At 36.3% G+C, this 21,462-nt stretch overlaps 1 protein-coding gene across 1 annotated transcript; it reads left to right on the top strand.

Annotated features, from left to right (window-relative positions):
- Window positions 1–603: 603 nt before the first annotated feature.
- BMPR1A (bone morphogenetic protein receptor type 1A) lies at window positions 604–21,386 on the top strand. Its single transcript, XM_007435774.4, has 12 exons — window positions 604–623; window positions 3,260–3,465; window positions 7,185–7,347; window positions 8,130–8,232; window positions 9,557–9,653; window positions 10,147–10,246; window positions 13,672–13,816; window positions 14,143–14,335; window positions 16,671–16,968; window positions 17,657–17,832; window positions 18,355–18,485; window positions 19,855–21,386. Exons 2-12 carry the CDS (start codon window positions 3,405–3,407, stop codon window positions 19,978–19,980), a joined length of 1,593 nt encoding a protein of 530 aa, XP_007435836.2. The 5' UTR covers window positions 604–623; window positions 3,260–3,404; the 3' UTR covers window positions 19,981–21,386.
- The last annotated feature ends 76 nt before the right edge of the window (window positions 21,387–21,462 follow it).

The following is a 21,462-nucleotide window of genomic DNA, read 5'->3' as shown; positions in this document are numbered from 1 at the left end:
TTTTGGGCCCTTAGGTGCTGACACTGCCAATGATTCCCTCCCGAAGGCCTTTTGATGTGAAAAATGAGGAGGAAGAAGTGGCTTCTATATTGCTCTTCTCCCACAGTGTTTCATGAATGGCCAAGAAGATCCATAAGATCATTGTACCCAAGGGAACCTAATCTCTAGCTTTGGTACATAAATAAGTTTTACAGTTCACAAGGAGTCCATGGAATGCTATCTGCTTTGATAATCTTATATCAGAAGTATATTGAAGCATACGCTTTTGGTTATTTTGTGTTCCAATTCACTGGGAACCTATTTGCATGTATTAAAAATAATCCAAATTAAAGGTTACTGCTTTGTACTTCCTTGCCATTCAGCAGAGTTCAAGGCACCATGTTCATCTTCAGACCCAGTGGGGAAAAATAAGACATTGTTATGTAGTGGCATATTTTTCCAGTATGATTTAAACAACAAACTAAAAAGAATTCAAACTTTGATATATACGGGGGCTGTCCAACATCAGTGGTGCAGTGGTTTTACATTGAAAATCACAAATGGCATTATATGTAATGTTCTGTTTTATACAGGTTAAACACATCCTTTTGTTGCAGTTGTGTGTGCTCAGCATCGAAGGAAAGGTTAGAAGATTTTTAAATTACAGAATTTAGAAGATAGAAACAAAAATCATATACAGCTCCTTGCTGTAGTTCTGAATAATTGTTCCTTGTGCTGGGATCTCAAAATGCAAATCATCTCATGTAACTAGGCACTGCTAACAGTATATAGAGAAATATTCTTGTGGGCTTTGACAACTTTTGATTTTCTTTCATCCTGAGTTATGTCAGAGCCATTTTCTGACATCTTTCAAAGGTGATGTAAGAGTTTTGTATTAGGCCAAGCCTTTAATGGCCAGGGATAAGCAAGGGTTTATTTTAGAGAATGTGTTTGTCCTTGTTGATAGGATGGGTTATAAATCAAGTAACCTAGCATTCAACATGCAAGGAATATAAGTGAGCACAGCCTGCCAATCTAGAAAGATAAGGTTAGTTAGCTAAATCCCAGGGGTTTATGGAAGTGAACAGTGCTACAGATTTTGTGTAAAGTGAAAAAAGCTAGTTATCATCCATAACCATCCATCATGCTTAGGTCATTATCATCTATCATGCCTAGGTCATAAAAGCATGATTTGCAGCTTATGGTTGGCTGTATTCAAAAGAAGGGGCAAAAAGCCAAAATACTGATAGCATGGCATTGTCTTGTTTGTTAAAATGAATAAATATCAACACTTAATGAAATTATTTGCATCTAATCAGCTTAGTTTCCCATATTTGGGCTTGTTGAGCTTCCGAACCACCTGTTTATTTTTATTCATAATTTTCAACATTTTTTCCACATTCCCATAAAAATTAGTATGTTCCAACATACTTTTTGTATATGCTAAACCTTGGTTACTAATAAATTGGAATACAGGTAGTCCCTGGGTTAAGAACGCCTGGGTTACAGACTACCCAGACTTAAAAACAGAGCCTATTGTGACAAAATTCAAATTAAATACACAATGATTCAAGTTAAGTTCACAACAGTACTTACACAGTATTATACAATAAAACTGTTCCGACTTACAAATTCGACTTAAGGACAGACCTTGGGAACAGAACTCATTCTTAAACTGGGGGCTACCTGTGTGTGTGTGTGCACACACGCGCATGCTTTTCAGATGTAACAGTTTTTGTACAAAAATGGCTTGTACCTCTCACTATTGGAGTGAAAATACTTTGCTACTGCATATATTTTCCTGTTGTTTTTCAAATATATTCAGTGGTGGGGTGGAACTTAAAGTATTTTTTTAGTTTGTGTTTTGTTTTTCTATTGAACAAACAAAACTTCAAGGCAAACCCAAAAAATATAAAGTGAAAAGGAAATTAAATGCACAGACACAAATAAAAGCTTACAAATAGATATACGTACAAATATGAATCTAAATATAATAAACATCTGTGTTTACTATTTCTACCTGCAGTGAATCCCCTTGGAAAAGCATTGTTAGAATGACTACGGAACAGGGTTCAGATCTGAATAGGCTTAACCTTAACTGTAGAGTTGTTAAAGCTTTTTGCTTGAAGTTTGGCACTGAGTTTTTGTGCATAACGCAGTACTGAATAGGCTGGGTTTTGGCATCCTTAGCTAAGTTGGTCCAAGTAGTCCTCAGATAAATTGACTTATTACTTATGTCAGGAAGATATTTTGTTTCTTGATTACTAGAAGTCACAGTTGTGTGAAAAGTAGGCCATAGGTTGAGGGCTGTGTGCCCCTTGCATGTGCAAATTAGAAGTGCAGACACCTCTGAACTCTCACAGTAATTTGCTTCCATGTTAAATAGCTATGAAGCAGTCATTAAACTCAGAAGTTCTTGGGTCCTACCAATAAAGAGACTGAATTATTTATGGCAGAAGCAGCTACCAAGAGTAATTACAGCACATCCCTGAACAAATACACATTTTTATTTCAAGAATAGTGCCAGGCTGACAGGGGTCAGGGATCAGACTCAGACAAGAGGCCCAAAAAAGGCAAAATCAGTGTTCTGTTCATCCGAACACAGAATCTGTATCGTCTGCATTACAGTAATTGTTTAGGTATTCAAATTGCTGTTTATTCCTTGTAGATCAAGCTTGTCTCTGTTAAAATCACTGAAGAAACTTCTGTGGGTCAGCTGCAACTTTTTAATATGATCGTGTTTGCCTGCTTTAATTCAGTAGGGTGATTCGAAGTGGTGGAGCAATTTAACTGCTTTCTTTTTGTGGACCTAAACAAGGAGTTTTTAAAATGCCATTTTTAATAAATACATTTTTATTTTAATCATAGACTAGCATAAGATAGCATAAAACTGCTTTCTTTCAGACACTCTTGCAAGGAGACTTGTTCTCTCTAATGAAATATTCTTCATTCTGTTTGAGTAATACAGTTTTTTAGCATCTTAGAATAAAATGATTATGAGCCATTGAAAATTCTTCATGGAATACTTACCAGTTTGAGGTGCATCGACTGTACAGATAGTAGCATGTAAACTCATTTTTAGCAATTGCAGCTGGTATAAATTCAGTCAATAAATAAGTAGTCTTAAAATACAGGTACTATTTTAGCTTGTCTTATTTATATACTTGTTTTAAGACCTCCTTATACATTATCCATGTGAAACTTTTTTTTCTTTCTAGATATTTTTTTAGTTGATGGAATTTATTATCTATTCAAAAATTTAATTTCATTTGTTTTTCAGAAAACAAATTGGAATAATTAAATCCTTGATTCAACTGACTACCAAAACTGTCAGATTTCGCTGAGGAGTCCAGCTTAAAAACTTGTCCAACAGCAGAACAATTTGCCAAGCTTGACAGTGTACAGGAAGGCTTTAAATGTGAACAATGATCTGTCCAAAACTTTTCATCAGATTGCTGGGGTTCTACGCGTTCCTCATTTTTCAAGGTAAAGTCACACTTTTAAACCTTCAGGTTTTAAGAAATGGTTTTGATGCATACAGTGTTCACAATGCATAAAACGTGCACAATAGCAACACTGTTATATTTAGTTTGCAATTTGAAATAGAGTGATAAACTAATACAAACTTCAAAACTTTAAATGTTTTTGAAAACTAGAAGCTACAAAATAATATAGGAATCTGGCATGAGAGCTACTACTTGCTGGCCTTTATTAAAATTTTATTTTTATGTATATGTTCATATTGTTTATGCTGAGATTTGGGATGAAAATTACTTTAATTGGCATCTGCTTCTTAATTGGCTTTCTTTATTAGTCAAGCTTTAGATGTATTTGCAGTCTCAGTGTATTAGGAAATCCATTTAAAACACACCTCGGAAGATACTCAGATAATTTAACTGATGAATCAGTTCTCTTAAAATGTAATTTAATTTGGTCAAGACAAAATTATTTTGAATGTAGATAAGGATGATTTGAGATAAGGCTCATTTCCCTGTTCTTTAATCAAAAGATTCTACTAGTCTTTGTTGTGGAGGAGGGATTTGAGTTATTCTGAATTTTAGATGGGACTGTCCACACATTGAGAATATTTGTGGTATGTCGTTACCCAGATACAAGATTAGGAATTTCAGTTGCATAAATACTGGAGAAATGAAGTAGAATTTGTGAACATAGATGATAAACTGAATAAGGAAGCAGAGAAAAGGATTTTTTTGATTTAAAAAGACATTATTGCCCTGACTGGTATAGCCTTTTATTTTTTAACATTATGGAGAATTTTTAAAATAGTACTATCTTGGCTGCCTTGCTTTTAAATACTTATGCAAATAAAAAGGTTATAGCCTGGGTCCACCATGCTCCCAATGAACTCCTGGCAGTGTACAGTATGAAATTTAGAATTAAGCACAGAATACTTTTGTTGTTGTTTAGTCGTTAAGTCATGTCCGACTCTTCGTGACCCCATGAACCATATTGCGCCAGGCCTTCCTGTCCTTCACTGCCTCCCTGAGTTTGCTCGGTTTCATGCTCATTGCTTCAGTGATGCTATCTAACCATCTCATCCTCTGCCGTCCTCTTCTCCTTTTGCCTTCAATCTTTCCCAGCATCAGGGTCTTCTCCAAAGAGATCTCTCTTCGCAACAGAATACTTACCTAATGCTATCTTAAATTACCAGAATTATATTAACATAGGCATCTCCCAGTGATAAGATCTAACTTTTGAGAGATTGTGGAGAGGCTGGGAAAGGAATGGAAGGGAGTCTAGACCTAAGCATTCAAGAGGTAGAAAGGAAGGCTACTGATAAATTGATTTTATAAATAACAGTTCAGTCCAGGTAGCCAGAAACCTGGGGAGAAACCCTTCATGCCATTGAAAGAGACTTCACCTTAATGAAGTCACTATGAATGGGGGTTGGAAATTCCTACTGCAGTTTCCAAGATTCTGTATTTACCTCAAGACTGACATTAAAGACCTGTTACTGAACTCCGTGTAGTTCTTGCTGCTTTGATCTTGCCCAGTTATGTGTGGCTTGTCACAGGCTCTCCTGATCAGTTAAATTTTCATTACCATCCTAATACCAGGAGAGTGTGTGCCATATGAATCTGTGTGGGAAAAGTGCTTCACAGGTTAGAGGATACCCCAGAGAAGCATGTAGGGCTTTAAAGATAAGTATCAGCACGTTTAATGGGGAAATAAAAAATAAATACATGGGCAGTTGATATAGGTCCTTCAGGCTTTATGAAAGATGAGTCAGTTTAGAAGAGTTCGAATTCTGACAGCTGAATTCTGGCCTAGTTGAAGCTTCCAAACATTCTTTATTGACTGAGTTTTTACCTTACAGTCTGGAGATAGCAAAAGTGTGGATCACTATAGGTGAGATAGCTCTATCCGGGAAAAGTCACTGCTCAACAGCCAAATAAAGCTAGTAAGCAGTGCTCTAAGAAGTGTAGCTCCATCCAGAGTGTGTTGTGCTCTAAGTTTCAAGACCACAGCCTAGAACGTTGCTCGTTTGCCAGTGTTTAAGTCTTGTACAACTGTCTTGTGGTGGAGTCAAGATTAACTCATTAGAGCTGCAATACTTAAATAAGCACTAACTTCATCTGGCTTCCAATACAGTTGTGTATTTTTTTAACTGATGTTTACCAAATTTATTTGTAAATATTAATTTCTAATTTCATTCTTGGTAATTTCCGTGTGTGTGTATGTTTGTGATATATATGGTTTGTGTCAGGACATTTAGGTGGTTTTGTATTTATTGTACTTGCTTTCAGTCAATGAGATATAGTGATTTCCCTAGTTTTCAATTGCTGTAGTTATTGGGAAATAAAGAACAGTGTTCATAAACTATCCATGTTGCTGCAGATAGTGATGTTTTTCAAGAACCCTAATAGCACAGCCCTGTTCATCTTTATCCAGTAAAGCCCTATTGTATTCACTGGGTCCTGCTCCCAGGTATATGTGCATAAAAGCTCATCCTGTATGTAGAAAACTGATTCATGGTTAAGCACGCTGATCTCAGTCCTATTGATTCCAAATCCACCTAAAGAACTAAATGATTGCAGCTGATTTTCTTATCAACAAACATTGAGACAGGAAGATGAAAGTGCATTTCAGTTGTGAACTCTGCTGCCTTGCTGAAGCTAAAAGAAGAAAACTCCAAGTCAGCTGAATGGGAAATGTCTTTTTTCCTAATCGTTTAGGAGTAGAATTCCAAGCAAATTTTGAATAGGTATGGCTTGGAACATTATAGTCCCTTCTAGAATGACAAGTCATTGAATCCATGCTGTTGACTCAAAAGGACAACCTTCCTACTAATATAACGGAGAGGAGCGTATGTTTTAGTGTTGTAGGTTTATCAGTTTGTAGAAATAGTGGTTGTATTTCTGATAACTTACAGGTAAGAACTCCAGTTTTCTTAAAATATGCTTTATTCCAAGCTCTGAAAACAATTTAAGACATTTATCTTTATTTTATTTTAACTTGGAAACTCAACATGTCCTTGTTTTTTTAACAAATGGAGAAAATGTCCTTAGATTGAACTTGATTGCAGTCCTAGATTGCTATGAAACTAGACTTTTTTTTTTTTGTTTCAAAATGTATATTTAATATTTATACAGATAGCTTGATAGAAGAATAGAACTTGGGATATAAGTATGACATCATTCTCAATCATGGATAAAGTTAGCTACAAAACGAAATGTAGGCGCTTCTCATTATGCATTATGCCTCTGGTTGCTAGTTCTTTGAAACAAAGAATATCAAAGTCATATTGCTGTGGATATTACTTAGACATCCATGATCATAGAGGAATATCTGTCATTAACACTGGGTACTACACAGAGCCTACCTGTTACATAGCTGATAAAATGAAAGTGTTCATCTTTATTTTTGCGTGAGATCATCTCCATAGGCTGTACCGAGGTAATTTTTGTGGATTGATATTTGTCTTCAGTCTGTTGTTCTGACTGTCCTTGGAAGTATGCTTGGAATTCAGCTCCATTGTAATTCAGTGTTGCTTTCTTATAGGTAAATCTGTTTGAGGTTAGAGTGTGTGTTCATTACGATAGAGATTTGGAAATGAGCAGTCCTTTGGCTGGAAAGAGAGAGCCAGTTGAAAAGGTCTGGTGGCTGTAGGGTTGTCTGAGTGTTTATACTTCTACTGCACATGGACTTGCAGCAAAAACTAACATCCTTTTGGTATCACACAGGCTGGAACCAATTCAGCATGATTCACGGAGCAGGAATAAAGACAGATCCTAAACAGCAGAAACAGGAAGATGGAGTGACCTTAGCACCAGAGGACATAATGCCTTTTTTACAGTGCTACTGTTCAGGGCACTGTCCAGAAAATGCAGTTAATAACACATGCAAGTAAGTATTGCAGACATAATGAAGGCATGGTGAGATTAGAGACTTCAAAATCTTTTATCCTCCCTTGTTCTTAATTCCTTATATGTTTATGATTAAATATTTGCTTTCTTATTTTGAAATATTTCAGAGCTTTCAAGATATAAAATTTTAATGCATTTGAACCTTTTACACAGCATAATTCATAAAAGTAAAAGATCTGATTTGGTTGTATTAGAACTGCTGTTTTTTATTGCCCTCTAGTGATCACATTTATATCAACTCTGCTGTTATTAAATGTATCTGAATAATCTGGTGAAGGCACTTTTAAAATGGGAAACAGCAGAATAATTCTGGAGGCATACAGAGTGGTTGCTTATATATTAAATAGAATTCCAAATTTCATGTTAGAACAATGCCTTTTGTTAGGCCAACTCAGTGGTAACAAAACAGTGTGTATGCTTTAATATTCTGTAACTATTAACTGCTCTTTTTTAAAAAAAAGAAAAACTATTGGGCCAATTTTATGACATGTAATTAATGGACATGTAATTTTATGACGTGTAATTAATGGACTGTTAATCCATTTACTTTTGTGGCCCTAGGACATGGGGGAAAATGGAGCAGTGAATTTATTTCCAGTTCCCACTCTGTTTAGCTCCACTCTGTCTATTCTGGGGTAGTTTCATTTCCCACTAGGGTAGCATGTGCCCATAATGCTAGAAGGGAAAAAATAACTTTCTGTTTATTGAACAGATTGGCTGAATGCAGTATTTGGAAAACTGAAATTAATTTATCTGTTTCAGAACTAACGGACATTGTTTTGCCATCATTGAAGAAGATGAAAATGGAGAAAAAACCCTTTCTTCAGGTTGTATGAAATACGAAGGTTCAGACTTCCAGTGCAAGGTATCCAGTTACTGATTCTCTCAGTGATTTTCAGGAATAAGGAAGGAGAAGCAATGGTTGCTAGCTTTTCATAAAGCTGCTTACCAACTTTGTTAAAACCTAACCTCTTTGCTATAGGCCAAGGGCAGCATATTGGTTATTCCAAATAGCTTAAAAGGTTTGTAACATTATCAAAAATATTTTTCCAAATTAAGCTTTAATTTAGAATGAGGGATGTCATAAGATTATTTTGTTTTAATTTGGGAGAAACACATTTTTCTCTCCTCTGCTCCAGTTTCTTTGCTCATCTTTAATGACCTAGCTTTCATTGACTGAGTTTGGTAAAATTTGGGCTATAAGCTGCAATTTTGTCAAATATAAAGCTGTAACAGTGCAGTAGTCCTCACTTACTGACTACCTCATTCAGCAACTGTTCAAAGTTACAATGGCACTAAAAAAGTACATTTAGGACCGGTCCTTGAACTTGTGGCCATCCCAAGTGTCCCATGGTCACGTGATCATCATTTGTGACCTTCATAGCCAGCTTCTGACAAGCAAAGACAGTAGGGAAGTTGGCAGGAAGTAGCAAGTCGCATTCACATGATGTCGCACTTGATGACCCCGCAGTGATTCGCTTAACAACCGCAGCGGAACTGACATCGTAAGTCTGCCATGGTCACGTAACGTTTCGCTTATCGACTGCATCACTTAGCAGTTGCTGGTTTCAGTTGTGGTCGGCAAGTGAGGACTACCTGTATTAGTGTGAGAGACCACCAGAATACATGGGGGAATACCAGAACTGTAGAGTCTGAGAAGCTGGAAAAAAAATCCAAAACAAGGTGATGACAAGCCACTTCCATGTTGTGGCCAAGATGACTGTAGTGATATTTGCATGAGGTCATCAGGGGTTTAGCTTAACTCAGTGGAAACTACTTTATTGTGTACAAGTACAGGCAGACAGGAGCAAATGGGCAGCTCTGAAAATGTCCCAGAGAGGATTGTGTATGTCAAGTGAGTAGAGACTGCCAAATATGGAGAAATAAATGGAAAATAAAGAGTCTAAAATAGAATGAGGCATCCTAGGAGAAGGTTATGGCTACTTGGAACTCTGACCAGGAGCACTTCACATCACATCTTTTGCTGCAGTTCTCATTTCTCTATTCTAAAGATTGTTTTGAAAGCAAAAATATGCATAAGTGCCTGATTTCCAGTTCAGAATTAGCCTCTCACTTTGCTGTGGATTCTAGAACATCTGTACGTTGTGAAAACACATATGACTGACTGATGTATGTACTTATATATGTATGAGCTTCTGGGCTGCTTCAGTGTACAATTTATTCTGTAGGATTCGCGAGTTGTACAGCGGCGCCGTACGATTGAATGTTGTCGGACAGATTTCTGCAATCAAGATCTGCAGCCCACTCTACCCCCTAGTCCAAAAGGTACAGTGCTTGTGGCTATTGAGTGGGTGGGGTCCACAGGGCTGTGAGCGTTCACATGAAGATTTCACTTACCAATTTTTCAACCTTGGTCTACGACTCCAGTAACTGAACCCAAACAATAGAAGACTTAGCAGTGGGGAGCATCAATTACTTCTGAGCAGAGTAAAATATAATATAAAACTTTGGGGAAATAAAATATTGATTGCATGGGCATCAAATCGGGTGCTAGGCAGACTGCCCTGTTTCAGACCCTTCCAAGCCAGAGGTCTGTCTTCCATCTTTACCTCGGTAATTATGATATCTGGGGAGTCAGACACCAGTTGAATAACAGAACCGTACGTGCTGGCCTTCCGCATGCAGTTTGGACATACAGCTATTGCAAAATTGCATTACTTAAGGTAAATTCCAAAAGGATTTGTCTAAGTCTTGCCCGATATTTCTGTGAGAGTGTTCTGCATTTAATTGTGATTATGTTAATGTGTTTTTTATTTAGATGATCTGTTTGATGGCAGCATACGTTGGATAGCTGTGCTTATTTCCATGGCAGTCTGCATAATCGCTATGGTTGTCCTCTTCAGCTGTTTCTGCTACAGGTAAAACGTGTTGTTGGATATTTACAGCTTCAATGTGTCAGATCACAATAGTGTAGATTTTCTGGGTTTTTTTGGAAGTTTTAAGGGCAGTTGAGAGTTGAACACAGTTTGATTTACATCACTTTTGGTTGTTAAATGTATAGAAAGTGGTGTGATAGGGAGTAACACTCAGGTCCCCTGTTGCAGTCTGGAGTGGAATGTAGAAGACATTGTCAAGCTTCATGGTCTTGATTGTCATGCTGCATATAAAACATTTTTAATGACTTGGGACCTGTATTTCCATATCTGCAAACTTAATGTTTATACTTAATGTCTTCCTTTACATGCTGTGATGTTATATGAAGATACTCATTTTCAGAAAAACTAGGATGATTTAAGTTCATCTAATTTAAGCTTCAAATATTTAGCTTGGTCTAAGTAAAATAGCTTCATAGTAAGATGAAGACATTTTATATGATACTACGCTGTTGTCCATAGAAGTTAGTGACTGAACATTGAGATCACTTCAGTAAATCAAGTATTCAAGGTGATGCACAATCATTCTGTTCAGGTATTCATTTCTGTTTCAAGTAGGTAACAGTCATGTAAAGTAAACAATTAGGAAATTTAATTACTGATGTAAAAATGGAGGAAATCTTTCTGTTGCATATAATTTTGGAATTACTGTTTATTTTTTATTGCTTTTAAAATAAGAGAAAAAGAAAAAAACACTAAGATAATTATAACGTGAATAAATACATTTGCGGAGAAGAAAAAAACTGCATAAAAAGTGATTTAAAAAGTGAAAAAATATAACAGAAAAAAGAAAAAAATATTTAATATATTTGTCAGGCCCAGCTCAAGAACAACAGTGAAACAGCCCAGTTGAGTAAAGTTCCTTTATTAGCTTACACCGTATAGACAGAATCTTGCCAGACTAAATCTATATTACTACAACTAGTGGATCTACCCTGGGAAATTCTAGGGAGTGGCTGTCTTGAATCTCTTCCTCTTCTCATGCTCCCCCTGCAGACTCTGTTGCCTCTTGCCTCCTCCCCCATCCTGGACTGCACCCCCTCCTTCCCAATAGCCTTGAACTCTCACAATATTGTTATAAGAATTAACAGTTACAATTCTATATGTACTTATCTAATATAAATAATATTCAAGTACATATATATTAATTTCTAATACATTTTTATTTATTTATTTATATTTCAAATTTAGCCACCGCCCATCTCACGAATAAGTGACTCTGGGCAGTTTACAATAAAAACAACAAATAAATATTAATTAAAATACAATAAAAATAGTATGAAACTACAGTAAAAATACAATAAAAAACCAAATACATACATGAATAATATCTCCCAAGGTGCTTACATATTTGTATAATATATTTATTTTTATATATATATATATTATATAACATATATATATATAACATATATATATTATAATTTATATAATATAACATATAATAAATATTTATTATATATATATTATAAATGTATTTGTATAATATATATTATAAATATATATATTTATTATACAAATATAATATAATATAGGGGGATGCGGTGGCGCAGCGGCTGAATGATGCTGAAAGTTGCCGGCCAGAAATGGTCGACACTTCAGTGGTTCGAGTCCAGCCTTCGCGTTAAACAGGGTGAGCTCCTGTTTCCTCCCCAGTTCCTGTCAACCCAACAGGTCGAAAACTCACGTGAGTAGATAAATGGGGACTCTCACTCCGGTGGGAGGAAAAATGCTGGCGGCGCCTTGCAAAAAGGAGTTGGGAGCAGTTGCCGGTAAGCGCGAAAAACCGCGCGCACCCGAAAAGGGCGCAAAGCAACGGAAACCCCGCCTCCTGCGCTCGCCAGCTGGGCTCTGCCCTAGGAAGGAGGCTCTGGCAAACCACTTCCAAAAACAATTGCCTTGAAAACTGCAAGGACTCGTCCAAGCAGTCACTGCAGGGTCAGCAATGACTGAGCGCAGACAAAATATATATATATATATATATATATATATATATATATATATATATAATATGCTTTATAACCCTATTTTTTTTTTAACCTACTGTATTTTATATAAATGAGTCCCATATTTCATTATAGTTGTCCATACATAGTCTACGTCTGTAGGCAATCCATTCATAAGTGGCAAGTGTAATCAGGTCTTCAATCCGTTGAGTGAATGGGGCCATACATTTATCTCTCCAGTTTTGCAATATCAGTCTTTAACCATAGTAAGGTCATGGAGAATCCATTTGCGTTGTCCAGTTGTCAAGTTCCATGTACTAGGTATACAGTTCAAAAGAGTATTATCCTCTGAAAATTTTAGCTTTTGTCGCACAATCATATTTATATAGTCTAATACTGTCTCCCAAAACTTAGTAGGAAATTGTAAAAACATGTGTTTTAAAAAAAGCATCCTTATTAATCGACAACAAAATGCTATTTTTGACAGTCCTTTTCTATACAAACATAATGGAGTCCAATAAATTCTAAATATTATTTTTTGTTGTATAAGTCGTAATTTGAGGTCCATTGACACTCTTTGCTATAGAAGTTAAGACACTCTCCCATAGCCTAGGCAATATAGGAAACTCTAATTCTTTATTCCACTCATTTCTTATCACCTGCATATCAAACTTATTTATTGATAACAAATATCTATACAAACTAATAGTAGGTTTTTTAGTTTTAAAGGATTTAACAAGTTGTTCTAGTATCTCAGGTGTCTCAGAAGCTGAAAATGCTGCTGGTCCAAACAATGTTATTAGCAAATGTTGTAGGTCTAAATATTGCTGTTGGGTTACATCTGATAGATGATCCTTATCTCTTAATACAGCGTAAGTTAACAATTCATCTTCATCATCTGTCCATTGGTCCAAAGTCAATATCCCTGCCTCTATCCAATTTTTCCATATCACCATCTTTTCCCCAATTTTTAAAATTGGGTTTCCTCATAAAGTCAATTTAGCATGGGAAAAAGGGTCAAATCTTTTTTTTATTAGGCATTATATTCCACAGCTTTCTAACTGATGTAATTGTTTCCAGAGATACTGGCGTTTTAGTGTATTCAGGTCCTAATGCTGTCCATCCAACCAAAAGTACTGTATGTATATATGTATTCCAAAGTTGCCCAAATCAGAAAATTAACACCAATTGTTGGTTTCCAGTATTTAATACTTGACAATAAGTAAGCATTATGATATAGTTCCAGATTCGGAAAACCGAATCCTCCCTCATTCATTGGTAATTGCATTTTCTGTAAAGATATTCTCGGAATCAAAGAACCCCATAGAAATTTTCTAAACAATTCATTTTCTGAAAATATTTTCCAGATATATAATTTTGGAATTACTGTTGAAAAATTTAAATTATTTCTTGAATAATGTGTGATATCAAAATGTGTAATTTATTAATTCTCTTTTCCTCTAGGCATTACTGTAAATGGGTAGCAAAGAGACAATGTTATAATCGTGATCTGGAGCAGGATGAGGCCTTCATTCCAGCTGGGGAATCATTAAAGGATCTTATTGACCAATCAATAAGCTCTGGCAGTGGGTCAGGACTTCCTCTATTGGTAAGCCAGTGGTTTAACAGTTCTTTGGTTTACAGAAGATTTGTCTAGGGCTCAGGCATTCTTGAAGGATAACAATCAAAATTATTTCAGTCCAAGTATTTTGGTTTCCTATGGCTATGATTTAGTCCTATTGTTTTGAGCTATTGTATGTTTTAATTTAAAAGAAATTATAGCTGTATTTGAAACGAATAATTTAAGTGCCCAATCTACGAAAGAAGAATTCTCAAATAGGTCATTATCTTCAGTTCACATCTTTTTAAAATAAAGGCTTTCAAACACCTCATTTGCATCCTGAGAATCATTTAGTGTTGTTTTTCTTTCTGAAGGTACAACGGACAATTGCCAAACAGATTCAGATGGTACGGCAAGTTGGAAAAGGGAGATACGGTGAAGTTTGGATGGGTAAATGGAGAGGTGAAAAGGTGGCTGTGAAAGTGTTTTTCACCACTGAAGAAGCTAGCTGGTTTCGGGAAACAGAGATTTACCAGACAGTTCTTATGCGCCATGAAAATATACTAGGTAAGTAAAGAAGTTCATGCTGGAATTGGATTGTGTTGTCATTGAAAGGATATCATATATAATGCAACATTTCTAGCAGAATTTGAGAAGATGATAAAAGTTTTCTCCAGGGTGTTTTTGGTTTTTTTTAACTGAGTTTCATTTGCACTGTAGTTTTTCAGACTTGAAATATATTCTCCAGTAAACTGAAAGTTAGGTGCGATGAAAAGCCATAATATCACCGTATAATCTACTATATTCCCAGTTTTCTTTCCTAGAGTGCAGAGTAAGCAAAATTATTCTACAGGATTTGCAACTAGTAGCATATGTAATTTATATACAGTCCTGTTAGAGTAAGTACCCCATTGACATTTTTTTAGTTTTTCAACATATTTCAACATACAAATATTTTATCATGATTTCAACCATATTGATAGATAAAGGGGATATAATATAACAAAGATAATGCACTGTTTACATATTACATTCCATTCTGTAATTTAAATAAACATAAATGCAAACTTTGCATGTGGAAAAAGTAAGTACACTCCTACATTTCTCACTACTTCAAATACCTAAAATTAAAATCAGATGCACCAGATCAGCTACAAACAATTAGGACATTATTAGAGAGATTCCGGGAGAAACATCTGTCATTTAAACCTCCAGTATTTAGTTTGACTTGCTCTTTGTTGTTGAAATGTGTGATATCACCATGCCTAGATCAAAAGCGTATGGTATCACTAGAGCTAATAGTGTGGGAAGGGACTTAAAAAGATCACCAAATAACTGGACATCAATCATTCTACTGTCCTGAAGATCATCTACAAGTGGAGAAGATTTCAAACAGCTCCCAGCTGCCCAGGCCAGGCCACCCCAGCAAATTCATGTCAGAGTGCATGAAAGTACCATTAGAAAGAAGGTGCACAAATTTGATCTATATGGGAGGTGTGCCAGGAGGAAGCTTTTGTGATCCAGAAAGGACATCAGGACAAGACTAAAGTTGTTCATGAACACATAGGCAAAGACTAGGACTTCTGGAACAGTTTTCTGGACAGAGAAGGCAAAGATAGAGTTGATTGGCTACAGTACCAGAGGACATGTTTGGCAAAAACAAAAGACAGCATTTCACCAGAAGAACCTGTTACCAACTGTAGAACATAGTAGTGGAAATGTTATGGTGTGGGACTGCTTTGCTGCATCAGGGCCTGGGCAGCTCACCATGATAGAATCCACTATGAATTCTTTATCATACCAGAGGTTGCTTGAGGATAATGGGAGAACATCTGTCAGAAGATTGAAGCTCAACTGAAAGTGGACATGGCAACATGACAAGAACCCTAAAAATTTCAGTAAAACCACCAAGGAATGGCAAGAAAGAAAGAAAGAAAGAAAGAAAGAAAGAAAGAAAGAAAGAAAGAAAGAAAGAAAGGAAGGAAAGAAAGAAAGAAAGAAAGAAAGAAAGAAAGGAGGGAGGGAGGGAGGGAGGGAGGGAGGGAGGGAGGGAGGGAGGGAGGGAGGGAGGGAGGGAGGGAGGGAGGAAGGAAAGAAAGGAAGAAAGAAAGAAAGAAAGAAAGAAAGAAAGAAAGAAAGAAAGAAAGAAAGAAAGAAGAAAAGAAAAGAAAAGAAAAGAAAAGAAAAGAAAAGAAAAGAAATGGAGGGTTCTGGAATGGCCAGGTTTAAATCCCATCAAGATGCTGTGGGGTGATTTAAAACAAGAAACCCCTTCAAATATTGCACAGCTGAAAAAATTCTGCATGGGAGTGGGAAAAAAATCCTCTCAGTCAGTGTCAGAGACTGGTAGACAGTTATAAGGAATGCGTACTTGAGATTGTTTCTGCCCTGATACCAGGAATTAGAGCCAAAGGCATGTTTACATTTTCCACAGAAGGAAATGGCATATCTGTTCATTTAGGGGGGAATAAATGATTGCAGTGTCAATTTTTCATAGTCTTTTTGTTCAGTTGCATCACCTTTATATACTGTTTGAAGATAAAATATTGATATGTCCAAAAGAAAATAAATTACTTTTTACTTTGCTTTTTCACCTGATTGTTATATTAGCAAACCTGGAACCACAGTTAACAAAAACATAAACTAGAAGCTCCAAATAAAATGACCTGTCTTAAAATGAATCAGCAATCATCACTACAGGCAACATTGTACGAACATGTGGCTTTTATTCTCCTAAAAGCACAATAACTGGATTTGGGTGATAGCTGCCTAAGTAGAGCGAAGAAGCCTGAATGTTGTCTCCAAAATGCTTTTTTAATGTATTCATTATTGATCTCTAACTTGTTTTCCATTTAATGATTTATGGAAGCACTTAACTCCCATTCTGTTCCAAATTCTACAGGGTTTATAGCAGCAGACATTAAAGGCACAGGTTCCTGGACTCAGCTCTACCTGATTACTGATTATCATGAAAATGGGTCATTGTATGATTTCCTGAAGTATACCACTCTGGACAACAGAGCTTTGTTGAAGCTGGCTTACTCTGCTGCGTGTGGTCTCTGTCATCTGCACACAGAAATCTACGGGACCCAGGGCAAGCCTGCTATTGCCCACAGAGACCTGAAGAGCAAAAATATTTTGATCAAGAGAAATGGGACATGCTGCATCGCAGATTTGGGCCTTGCTGTCAAATTTAACAGGTAGACAATCAAGTCCTATTTTAGCATAGAAAGTCCAGTATTATAGGTTGGAAAGAAGCTTGGAGATCATCTGGCCCAATTCCTTGACCAGTGCAGGAATCCGCTGCAGTAGAGACTGAGTCCTAATTCATAGCATGGGTGTTTTTCCATAGTTCTAAATAGTATAGTTCCTTCACATGGATAGAAGAATAGAATCCTAGCGTATAAAAATAATGAAAGAGTTCAATGGGTTTTTTTATAAAATGAACATGAAAAGAATAATTGAGACAGAACATTAATGTCAAAACACACCTAGACTGAAGATCTAAAAATGCTGCATACTTTTTAGAAAATCCCTGATTTCAAATAATAAGACATATTTTAATGTTGATTCTGGTTTTCCTTGGCAGTTTCAAATATTTCCATTACAATAAAGATATTCTTTCAAAGCTGAATATTCAGGGTAATATCATTTGTATTAATGCTCAGTATGTAAACATAGTAGTAGTATAATTTCAGTATTAGAAGCAGGCGGTTTAAAGTGTTCTTTAGTTGTAAATTAGTTTAATCTTAGTGTTTGATTCACACGAAAAGGGAATTCACATGAAAAGCGAATAACCGTAATTTTCCATATCATAATATCGTAATCGCTTCATCCTCTGTCCCATTTTTACGTTGTTTCAACAGTATATCTTTTGCCTTCATTTAGTGATACAAATGAAGTTGATGTTCCTTTAAATACGAGAGTGGGAACAAAACGTTACATGGCGCCCGAAGTCCTGGATGAAAGTTTGAATAAAAATCATTTCCAGCCATACATCATGGCTGATATCTACAGCTTTGGCTTGATAATTTGGGAAATGGCTCGGCGTTGCATCACAGGAGGTAAAGCACAATCTGGTCTCTGTATACGATCCTGTGCGCGTGGCGCCTTCCAAAAGTGTTCCGCTTTGTCTAAATCCTTCATGTGTGGTTCCAGAACTGCACACAGTACTAAAAGTGGCATCTGAACAACCCAGAATAATATGGAATTTCTCGTTCTTGATGCCCTTTTGTATATTGCTTCTCTGTTTTGACCGTAGCTGTGAGGCAATTGTATGTATATTTTGCATGAAAAATGGGATGTAAATATAATGGAACACAGTGGGCAGCCTAGTGCTGTCCAAATGCTTTGAATTATAATTCGCACAGTCCCTTGATGTTCATTGGGACTGCTTGGATTTGCTCCAGAAATACAGAAAGCCAAAAATTGCCGCCTCTTTTGCCACAGTATTCTCTGAAATGGGAAAATTTGAGCCATGTGAGCTCAGCTGTGACTTGAACAAGAGACAAGGTTTTTTTTCTACTATAGAGTGTAACTCATTCCAATATTTATAGTAGGCATACATTTCTGTCACCTTCTTGCAGGCATTGTTGAAGAATACCAGCTACCCTATTACGATATGGTACCAACTGACCCTTCCTATGAAGATATGAGAGAGGTCGTTTGTGTTAAGCATCTGCGCCCGGTGGTGTCCAACAGATGGAATAGCGATGAGGTAAGCACAATACAGAAAATGAAATCTGGGTGACTGATTATTTCTTTCACTTACAAGAAGGATTCTTGCTGGCTTCCTGATTGAGATCTTTTCATCCATCGTGGCTATAAGTTTAGAGTGTGCACGAAATGTTTTCTTTCAAGTTTAGAAACAAAACAATCCTATCCACACTGTCAGAGAACTAAATTGCGTTGTGCATTGTGAGAAATTGTTCTGCTGAAAAGTTAATGCAGCATCAAAGAGCTTTGAATGTAACAATATTCAAAAGACACATTTAGCTAAAGTTAATATTTTTAACAAACTTTTTTAATATTTTAACTAATTTAGTTAAAGTTTGTTAATATTTTTGCTAATACATTATCCATACTTGCAAACACTGTTTTGGCTCAAAATACTAAGTGTAGATGTTCAAAATGTTTTTATTTCTCAAAATCTGTCTGTACATGTGGGCTTCTCTGTATACATATGTGCCCCCAATTCCTAGAGCCTCTTTTAAAAAGATACATTCTTTAATTTGTTTTGATGTACTGTTCCTCACTGTGTTGTTATTGCCTCTTTTTTTTTTTTTTATTTTTGTTGGTCACACAGTCAGCCAGATGTTTAGACTGGATTTGGCATTTTTATCCACCTATCAAGTTGTTATTTTGCTTTTTAATGAACTATACCCCATCCAAAGCTCTACAAGCCAGGAAACCTGCATTTCAGGAGCTTGCTCAGAGTTCAGACATACACCAGAACTGCAGACACCATCAATGCAATAGTCCTCTTGATATTTACAGTTTAAAGCGTTAGAAACCTGTGTAATTGCAATTTTTTTATTGTGGTTTTTAACAATTTGTTTTTGGTTTTACAATTTGGACAGCATTCCGTCACTCAATCTAGAGAAACCCACGAGCAGCAGAGCTCTTTCTAAAATCACTTTTCTGGGTTGTGTAGTGTTACATATGAAGCCGTGATTCATTGTAAGCTTAGCCCTCTTAATAAACTGCCTCTGGGAGAGGTTCAGACAGGTAAATCAAATAAAATGTAAAATAATGAATTTCCCATAAGAACAACATTTAGTAAAATTAACATAAAACCACACAGCAGATGCAACCAAAGTAAAGGATAGTTTCATCCTTCAGTTTGTGGTACGTAGTCTTCTGTACTAGTTTTCTGGCATTCGTTTTTCTCGTTTCGTTCGGTCCAGGGAGAGCCCTTAAGGTGTGCCTGGCCAGTCCTTCATTCCCTTCAGAATCCTTTCGTGCTTGGCCTGATGTTATTTTTCTTTGCGTAACCAGTTTTAAATTGTGCGTAACCAGGCCAGCATATCTTGCACAGTTTCATTGTATTCATTTCTATAAGATTTTCTTTTCTGTTCTGTTTCCAGTGTTTAAGAGCAATATTGAAATTAATGTGTGAATGCTGGGCCCACAATCCAGCCTCTAGACTTACAGCCTTGAGGATTAAGAAGACACTTGGCAAGATGGTGGAATCGCAAGATGTTAAAATTTGACAAAGAAGTGTCATGGAGGAGTGAATTTTGGACTCTAGAGCTGTTCACTCAACCAAATGCAGGTTTGGTGGGATCGGGAGAGGGCGCCTGAATTTCAGCCCACTTCCTCGCTAATTCTACAGGCTGCTAATATTAAGTTGTCATAGAATATGGTATCCGTGCACACTATATGATACATGCACGGATAGCCTCGTGTTTTTTGTTGTGTTTTGAGCTGCATTAAGATTTTCATCACAGTTTTAAATTCCCATCAATTTCTTAAGTTCTGAATGGAATATTCAGATTTATAGTGCTTTCTGTGAAAGCCTTAAGTTAAATGAATGCAACAGCAGTGGAAAAATTAAGCTTTTTGCCTCCTACCTGATGATACCTTACCAGGACTTGGCAGAATAGCCTGCGTGTCTGAGATACTAAGTAATCGGAGAATTCCTTAAGTCTTTTACAGTTTCGTGCCAGGACTTTTCTCCTGTCATTTGGAGTACTTCAGAAGCCATTAAATTTCGTGCAAAGCTACCATTTCTTTTGTAATGCCTCGGCCAAGAGTATGACATCTATTTGGGATTCCAAGAAAAGTTACCTCTCCCTTCCTTTTGTGCTGCATCAAGGATGACCCAAAATCAAAGAGCTACTCTAAATCTGTGCAGCAAGTCTCTTTCAAGTTGGATGTGAAGATATAAATCAATTCCCAGTGCGATTTCTGGAGACTGAGTCCGCAACATGGAACTGCAAAATCTCTTTGATAATTTAAGTGCCTGTAATCGTGTACTGTAAACCATGCCCTAGGTATTTTTTTAAAAGGGGAAGCTATTTATGTAGTGCGTAATGTACTTTTATTTCCTGTTCTGTGTATATGTGTAAATGTGCCATACACAGATCTGAAAATAATTTTAAAAGGAATTACATTCAGTTAGAAACACACCTCCTGAATGTGACATGTAGACCTGTTGAATAGTCTGTTGGAATAGATGCATGGATATTATAAAAGGGTTTAAATTTTCCTTTGAGAAGCATTCAGTAGAAAGTTTAATGCAATTTGAGCGTGAATTCAAGAAACAATAAAATGTAGGGGATTTTTGGTCAGGCAATACATTGCAGTATTTTTTTAATTTATATCTTGGTGTACAAATTTTATTTAACATTAAGTCATTGCTCATTCAGTAATGCCTTTAAGTATTAGTGCATAGTCATCTGAACAGTTCATGGGTACATAAGCTATGGATTAATTTATTGTGAAGGCAGCAAGTAATGGACAATATTTTGCCACAGGTCCTTAGCGAAAGTCATGTTTTTCTGTCCATTGCTAGAAAGGTAGTCTGATGTTCTGAAACTTACCTCATCTTTTGTTTTGCACAAGTAGTTGAAGATTATTTGGGATAAACTGAATTATTAATCTAGACCAGTTGTTTTTGTACTCTGTGCTTTCAGGGATCCCTCTCTGTCTTCAGTATGGATATGTCCACTAAGGCAGGGTTCCTCAACTTT

Source organism: Python bivittatus, unplaced genomic scaffold (assembly GCF_059951505.1).
Source record: "Python bivittatus isolate LINGU-HERP-01145 unplaced genomic scaffold, Pbiv_v1 ctg000050_np1212, whole genome shotgun sequence".
Lineage (NCBI taxonomy): Eukaryota > Metazoa > Chordata > Lepidosauria > Squamata > Pythonidae > Python > Python bivittatus.
This window is presented reverse-complemented; position numbering and strand designations above follow the sequence as displayed.